The following is an 8,625-nucleotide window of genomic DNA, read 5'->3' as shown; positions in this document are numbered from 1 at the left end:
CTCCACCTAAATTAAGAGTATCCAAATTCAAATTATAGAATCAAAAGCTTAAAAACAATAATAATCAAAGCACTACTTTAAAGTAATTTAAAAACACTAAAATCGAACTTACAAGCATAACTTCATTCTAAAATTTGAAAGAAAAAGAAAACTTTTCATACTTCTAAACACAATATCTAAATGAATTAAAAATATACATATTAAAATTGTTAAAGAGCACACTTTCAACATGGAAACAAGAGAAAGTCAACAAAACCAAAGTCATACTTGAAACCACTACTTCATCCTTACAAGCACGACTGACTCGTCTGTTGTAATTTAAAAAAACAAAAATCGACATATTGATAATTTCAATTAAAATTGTCCCCAAATGGTGTTTTGACAGACGACTGTGCAGATAAAGTGAGTGCTAACGAACTACGAAGCAAGTCGTGTGTATAATTTACATTAAACAATAATGAATATTATATAGAGAAGTGAATGTGACACTCTTCCACAATATAATATAACCATAGAAGTAAACGTATAGCTATTTCAAACTTTGAAAATATGATGGTGAAGCATCCTAATCATGCAAAGGCTGATGCAACTGTTTCAACCTTTGTTGGACGCCAGAATGTCTTCTGAATGCAAAGCAATCCCTCCCCATCTTTTGAATATGTCAACCGAATATCCCAGTGTAATGATTTAGCCATGCTTTCTATCTCACCAATGGTTTCAGCATTGTCTCTTACCACAAAATAACCTTCTGGTCTTAGGATCCTATCAACTTCTGCAATCACTGCCACTATGTTGCACCTGAATCCAAATATGTCAGTTAAATCAGAAGGATTCATAAGGACTGAAGAGATTTCTTCGTAGAAACCTTTTAAAGTTACTGAACGTACTTTTTCTTAAGTGCTGATAATATAGAATCTGCATGAAGAAGATCATAGGATCTAGGGTATGTATTGAAGGATTCACACCAATCATGATAGATACCAAACAATCCACGCTCATATATTATAGGCAGTGTGTCCGGAGAATCAATCGGAACCACATTCATTACCCAGACATTCACTTTCAGGGTTCTGAGTGCTGCAGCAAACCTGATACACGAGAGAAAAGCAAAAAACAATGCTAAAGGTAAGTATTTGATAATAAAGTCTCTTAAGCATAAACCCAAAGAAATTATTCACAAGTTGATATATTACTAAAAGGATATCTAAAGAACAAAATATACAAACAATTATGATTTTCAAAAGGATTAAAATAAAAATAACAGAGAAGGAAAAAAGGACCAAAATGGTATTTTATTCTTTTTGCAGACAACACATGAAATTATTGGGCACTAAAGTAGAATATCTACTCATGTTCCTACAACTCTGCTTGTAGAAACATTGTTAGGGGAGAAAAGAAAGAGATGTACTATACAAAATAATGATTTTCCACCGGACAAAATCAAATACAAAGAACAAAAATGCAACTAATTTCCACTTCAAAGAGGAACCAGGAATATGCAAAAGTACAATGAACGGTTACCCTCCATAAACAGCTCTCATGTCCATCACATTTCTTACTGAAGACCAATTGATACCCATTCCATTCAAATATGAGTGGAATAGAACATTTTTCCAATGCTTGTAATCAGCAGTGAATTCCACAGCAGCAGCTCTTCCATAAACACCAGCCTGAGAGTTTATCCAGTAAGGCGGTTTCTCCAACCTCAGTGGCCATTGCTCGGGCCAGATTGATCCACGCTCTGATGCATCAATGGGCACTTTGTGCATACAAGCCTGTAGTGATACATTCCTGAAGACATGCAAGTTGGGACATATCACAAAACGTAGAAACATTGTCAAAAAGGAAAATTCTCCAAGTAATGTATTATGAACACTCAGCAATTTCAACCTCGGATTAATTTTCAGATGTTCTATTCCATTTTTCTTTTTTCTTTGTTTTTCTTAATTGAACAAGGAAGAATAAGTGACTCTAGCAATTCAAGTCCAGAAGAAAAGGACGTCCAGGATTTTAATAGAAGAATACGTCAGTTTATATGAGTATTCCCTATAAAGATTCTCGTTCTTTCTCTCAAGCTTCACACACACAGATTGCTAGGTGCCTTCATACATAACAGTACTCTCTAAATACCAACAAATTATAGTTGCAAAACTGTTTAAGAAAAAATTATGCATCTCCAAACAAAAGAAAGTTTGCAAAAATTTAATAAGGAAAAAATGATTTAACTTATATACCAATAAACAATTATAAATTCATATTTCTTGGTAGAAAAACTCCCAAATCATTTGGATTAGTGTTGTTATTCTTTTTTTTTAATCGCATTCTTATTAGGAAATTGTCAAAAAGTTGCTTCTATTCCACTGTATTTGAGAATGCTATTTCACAATATAAAAATAGAGGTACCAGGCTGTATTTGGATCATCAGATTCGTTGCACATGGGTGGCTCATTTTTTATTCTGTTGTTATAGCATTCATTGTCAGTTGGTTTTCTATATATTGCTGCTGCCACTCCATTCAATTTGTCCTTTGCAATTACCACCAGATCCCAGCACATTGACACAGTAATTTCACCCATCGCTGCAACAAAATAGTTTTCAGATTTTGCGTGACATCTATTCATCAGTTCATTTATTAGAGGAACATGAATTTGGCTTTAATAGCGGTACCTTTCCAAATCTCAACACTTTCTGGATCCTTTTGGTACACTGGAGTAGCAGACCACACAAAGTATCCTCCAGGTCTTAAGACACGGTTAAGCTCTAAGAGTAACCTGCCACCTGCATTGTACAACAAATATGTAAGTATTACCAGAACAGTCATGCGTAAGTGAGAAAAAAAAATTCCATTGAAATATCTATCATACCTTCTACATGCCAAGGGACTCTACAACGAGCACAGTGGACAAGATCAAAGACAGAACCAGGGTAGGGTAATCTTATGGAGCCCATGACACCTACTGTGGCAGGAATTCCCCGTTCCAGAGCAAATTGTACTTGTGCCTCGTGCACATCTTTAGGAGCAAATGACATGGTCAGCACATCTTTTTCAAACAAGTAGCCTCCAAAGCTGGCTACCCCACACCCAACATCCAATATCACACGACTTCTCTTCCCCCATGCAATTTTAGGAAGAGACTGCATCATTATACAAACACCCATTTATGAAGAGAATGACATACATCACAATAAATATGAGCAGCATGGGCAAGACTGCTTAGTTTTCAAGACAATGAATTTACAAGTTTAAAAGGCACTGTAATCAAACAAGCTTAGAGTGTGATGTGATATTGCAACGAGTCAAATGACAAAGCAAAACAAGAAAAGCTAAATAAAGTAGGTGCAATAAGATGAAAAGTTTACATGACTAAGGTCAGCTCAAATTTAGGACAGCTATTACTATGTCTAAGATGATAAAATATTCAAGAAACTTATGTGCCCTGTATTACAAGAGTGTAAAATCACTAAAAATAAAAGAAAGAGAAAAAAATAGCTATTGCAGGAATAATATACATTTTGCACTTCACATTTTTACATTGTTTGAACCAAATATCGGCACCATAATCAGGGATAATAAAAATGTCTGGAATGGCTTTATCTCATTTCCAAAGCCCTTTTACCTTTATTTCTGTAGATATTGTTACATAAAGACTTGATTCCAATTTAAAAAAGAAAGGTGTTAGCGAAAGCACACAAATTGTAAATGATGTAACTTCCTGACAAAATGTCAATATATTATGTGGACAGCATGTTAGTATGTTACTTAAATAAGAGGCTTCTGTTTCAGATCAATAAGAAGCAGGTTGTAACAGTAGTTGGTTATGCAAAACAACATCTTTGCGAGACATTGATAGCATTGCAACAGAGAAACTCAAAGGCTTACTTTCTGAATGAATTCTATGTAATGAAGAGCCCCATGTTTAAATTGAGTTCCACCACCAGGAAAAGTAAGGTATTCACCAGCATCTTTAACCCAGTTTTGATGACCCTTATCTTCTACAAGCTTTGTGTGTGGAGCATTCTTGTACCATATCTGCAAGAGGCACCAAAATATTGAATTTCATTATCAAGTAACAATATGTGGCTTTTATCCAGTTTATATATTGCATACCATTTCCCTGCTTTTGGGCCACCTAATTGGGCTTCTATAGCCCTCGGGCAGAGAAACAAGACAAGTGGTAGCTTCATCAGGACAGTGTCTCTCACGATGCTCATAGTGGCTTATGCTATGAAGCCTTCTAATTGCATACCAATTGTCAAGGCAAGGAATATACTCTGATCCGGTAGTTGTATTACAAAGTTTCCAATCATATCTACTACTGTCAATAGAAACTGTAGACGTCTGTGATTCCTTCTCGTGTTGTGACTCTGTGGCTTGAGTTGACCAGGTTCCATTTTCAGCGCTAGTTTCAATCAAAGTTTCTGATTGTGTATCAGCAATAAAATCTTCTTTTGAAGCTTGACTATTTTCATGGCTATCTGTGTTACTCTCTCCAGAAATTTGTGTTGTTTCAGAATGTGTATTTATCTTTGCTGTCTCCTCTTCAGTCTCATTAACTATCTCATCCTGTTGTGTAACTTTATCCATACTCTTTTCTGTCCCTAATTTGTTATCATTTGCACTCTTGTCAGATTCCTTTTCATCTAAAGTTCCCATTGATCCTCTGAGCTCATCATTATGATTTTGACCATTCAAAGTTTCTGTTTCTGCAGAGTCAGAATTTAATGTTCCATCTGATCCTTTCTCCTGCTCCTTCTCGTCAGTGCTCGGCTTGACATTCCTCATTTTATCATTCTCCTCAGCACTATTCCCAGGATCCTTCTCAAAATCATTCTTTTCATCTGAGCTCTCCCTAACAACCTCCTGGTTTTCGTTAGCCATATTATCAGACACTTCTCCAATTTCCTTTTGTTCATTCTGGTTTTCTGCAAAGCTATCGCTCTGAGGTTTAAGAGTCTGGGTATCTCCCTTTGTTGATTCTTCTGGTATATCACCAGATCTTTCTTCAAATTGCTTGGAATCACTCTGTACATCTTTTACATCACTAATGGTCTCAGATACCTGAATGACTGAATTCTGAATTGGAACAATGGTTGACATTATAATCCATACACCAACCAAACAAAATGCAACGAACACAGCAATAGAAACCGTTGAACAGTAGTTTGACAACTTCCTCCCCTCGCCTCGGGAATTCTTCCCCAGTACCATGTTTGCTAATTACTGCTATTTCAAGATAAATGCACCTATAAAAGGGAGTAATAAAATATATCGAACTTGTTAAAAAATCCTGTGACTCAGCTACATGTTGATGCTTTCTTATCTTTTATATAAAAAACAATAATCTTGCCTGGATATCTCCATTACACAAAATGAAAGGAAAATCATGTTGTAGCTATTTTATTCAAATAAAACCTCGAGGGCACCAAATGTTTTTTTTTCTGAATTTCCTAATTTGAAGGTTGAAAAAAGGCAGGAGAGCAATTAGCGTCCCCAACACTCCAACAACGGGTCGAATGAAGGTAGGTAATAACATAAGCCGGGGTAGCACTTCAAAGTTACAATGAATTAAGCTAAAGAACATGAATAAAGAAGCCAGAAATTCACAAGCACCTAGTCAATATTAGCGACCAAAACATGCTCAAGCTTTATAAAAGGAATATTCCATACTTCTTCGTTTTTTTCTTTTTTTAAAAAAAAATCAACCTTTCTTGAATAAAAGATAAACTTTTATGAAGAAAGATCAAAGCTTTCTCCCAACAATCCAACAAAGAAAGGAACATTTCACACGAGGATGCGAGTATATGAGCTGAAACTGAACAAAATCCAGTGCAAAAGACCCAGAATACACTTTATGAATGAATGAAACCATGAAAGAAACCGAAAATACTAAAAAAGCCCAAAACATGAAAAGTGAAAACTGAGACGAGGTTCCCAAATAAGGGAAATGAAGATAACGGTTCAAGAGAAAAGCAGTTGAGGTAAAGCATCCAGCTTTTAACTCACATTCCCCTAAAAAACAGAACCCGCATACGCACAGTTGTTGGCATATTCTTCTGAAAAAGCAAGATCATCAACGCACAGATGCAAGGTCCATAGATCACACTCTGGAAGGAAAGGATGCAAAATGTGAAAGCAAGGAAAGGGTAGGGAGGGTTTAGAACTGTAACTTACTGGGCAGGTGAGATCCCTAGAGCAGACTTTGCTCACATTCCTACAATGACTGGTCTGAGGGAAAGGTCGTGTAGGCCAAACACCAAACAGTCGAAACACTGAACACTGTTTCTTTGTGGTCTAATAAGTGAAGAGATTGAGGAAAAGGAGAGGAATTTCAGTGAGCGTATACTAATTCAAATATCAAGCTGACAGAACCTACTCCGTATTTGATTATGACGAACAGTTAACGTCGACATCATTCATCACCGACGGTTCTTTGAGTTTACTCAGTAATTACGGCAACGAACTTTTTTCCAATTAAACCCACTTCGAAGAATTCCACAAACGGGTTTGCTTCGTGAAATTACTTGCAACAACTTCGCTGTAAATTAAGAAAGAAAAGAAAATCGCAGGGCCGTTTTTAGAGTTTATTTGGGTTACGAGTAACATTGTTGAGGAAAGAAGAGAAAAAAAAAATAAGAAGAAAAAACTGAAGAGAAGTAAATTGTACATCACCAGTTTGGTGATTTCACAATAAAGAGTCTTTAAATGAAAATCAAATTCAAAAGAATGTCAAGAAATAATGTTAAATTTTAGGTTCAATTATTCGTATAGTAGATATGAGGAGATATATATATATATATATGAGTTTCGAAAATGAATTGATAGTAAGAGTAGATTATTTTATTACAAATTATCAATAATTCTTTTGACCAAAAATCCTTTTTTTCTGTAATCTAGGTATTCGATTGGTGAGGGGTTCCAATCGAATAATCGGATTAGGTTTTTTCAATTCAAAAAACGTATCAAATAGGTATTTGATTCTAAAAATATGTCAATTGCATCTCAACTTTTGAAAATTACTTCAAGTAGGTCTCTTTCAAAAAGAGTTGACTAACGCTGTTAGTCAACGTGCCACGTGTCAAGTGGTTTTTTTGATTTTTTTTTTTTTAAATTTAATTGTTTTTAATTTTAAAATTTTTTTTAAAAAAAATTAAAAATGCCACATGTCAAGTCCATGTGTGACACGTGACATTGTCAGTGCCACGTCGTAGCATTGTAATGTCACGTATCAATGTCACTATCAGATCTTATTGTGTTGATTTCGATTTAGTCCCCATATATGTCTTTTTGTTTCAAGTTAGTACCTAAGTATGTGTATCTGATTCAATTTTGTCCTAATTTTTTTTAATGATTAAAATATTTTTGTAATCCATTTTTTATAAGATTATAAATAATTAAGTATAAATATTTTTACAAAATTAAGTACTAATATTTATAATGTTTCTCTCAATTCCAAACCAAATTTATTATTTGTATAAATGTTATACTGATATTTTTTATTAAAAATGACTTTTTAACATATTACTTTATTAATTACTTTTTTATTAAGTACTCATGTTTTGTTAATTTTTTTTTTTCAAAATAGAACAATATTGTGTCTTACTAATTTTAAATCAAAATTTCTATTGGTATGAATGTTATACTATTTTCTTTTATTAAAAATGACTTAATAAAATGACTTTTACCACTAAATTTTAATATAAATATCAAATACTTAATTTTTGTAAAACTTTTATACTTAATTACTTTTAATTTTATAAAAACATATTTTAATTATTAAAAATATTAGGTCAAAATTGAATCAAATACATATAAGTAAGTACTAAATTGAAACGAAAAAACATAAATGGGGACTAAATCGAAATCAACACAATGACATCTGATAATGATACTGACACGTGGCATTGCAGTGTCACGTGGCATTGACAATGCCACGTGGCACACACATGGACTTCACACGTGGCATTTTTTTTATTTTTTTCAAAAAAAATAAAAAAATTTAAAAATTTAAAAAAAAATTAAAAATCAAAAAAATCACAGATTGACACATGGCACGTTGACTAACGACGTTAGTCAACTCTGTTTGAAAGGGACCTAATTGAAGCAATTTTTAAAAGTTGAGATGCAATAGACACTTTTTTTAAAACCGGGTACCTATTTGACACACTAGTCCCAAACAGGGTACTATACGAGTAATTAAACCTAAATTTTAATAAATAAAGAAAATGCATGAGATCAATCTTAATGTGTAGGATATTAAAAACTTTTTTATGAATTAAAATGAATGAATGCTAATGAAATTTTCTATCATTTTATGCGGAAAGAAGATCGAGATGCTTTCTTCACTTATTTAATTTAAAACAAAGCAGAAAACTATTATTTGGGATAGACAGTTATATTCCTGAAATAGGTATGAGTTTCTTTGTATGGTAATAATATGATGATCTATCATGCAGTTCATTCTATTATCATGTAGTATTATACCCCTGAATCCCTGATATTAGTATCTACCGAATTGTTAGTTATAATGTTAAGGGTCTTATTTAAGGTATTTTAATAATATAACTCCATAATAAATTCATACCAAGTTTGGAATAGTTTCTTTTTATTATATGCGCACTATAGGT

The 8,625-nt window shown here is 33.5% G+C and overlaps 1 protein-coding gene across 2 annotated transcripts; it reads right to left on the bottom strand.

Annotated features, from left to right (window-relative positions):
- Positions 1-246: 246 nt before the first annotated feature.
- Positions 247-6,597, bottom strand: LOC114163207 (putative methyltransferase PMT24). 2 transcript variants are annotated; one of them, XM_028047371.2, is made up of 9 exons: positions 6,005-6,597; positions 4,109-5,244; positions 3,881-4,030; positions 2,865-3,135; positions 2,668-2,778; positions 2,404-2,578; positions 1,522-1,791; positions 888-1,088; positions 247-798 (listed from the first exon to the last, which is right to left on the bottom strand). In XM_028047371.2, the coding sequence occupies exons 2-9, from the start codon at positions 5,207-5,209 to the stop codon at positions 570-572; spliced, it is 2,508 nt and encodes an 835-aa protein (XP_027903172.1). In that variant the 5' UTR covers positions 5,210-5,244; positions 6,005-6,597; the 3' UTR covers positions 247-569. The 2 variants fall into 2 exon arrangements, with proteins under 2 accessions (XP_027903172.1, XP_027903171.1); XM_028047370.2 differs by having other exon boundaries at positions 6,173-6,597.
- Positions 6,598-8,625: the final 2,028 nt, after the last annotated feature.

Source organism: Vigna unguiculata, chromosome 9, assembly GCF_037176805.1.
Source record: "Vigna unguiculata cultivar grain cowpea cultivar isolate G323 ecotype 2 chromosome 9, ASM3717680v1, whole genome shotgun sequence".
Classification (NCBI taxonomy): Eukaryota; Viridiplantae; Streptophyta; class Magnoliopsida; order Fabales; family Fabaceae; genus Vigna; species Vigna unguiculata.
The sequence above is the reverse complement of the archived record's forward strand: the minus strand, read 5'-3'. Positions and strand labels throughout refer to the sequence as shown.

Coding starts and splice junctions, on each gene's coding strand:
- LOC114163207 (XM_028047371.2), bottom strand. CDS start 5,209: ATGGTACTGGGGAAGAATTCCCGAGGCGAGGGGAGGAAGTTGTCAAAC. Junction 2,779..2,864: donor AGTCCCTTGGCATGTAGAAG/GTATGATAGATA, acceptor TGTACAATGCAG/GTGGCAGGTTACTCTTAGAG. Junction 1,792..2,403: donor GATGATCCAAATACAGCCTG/GTACCTCTATTT, acceptor GCATGTCTTCAG/GAATGTATCACTACAGGCTT.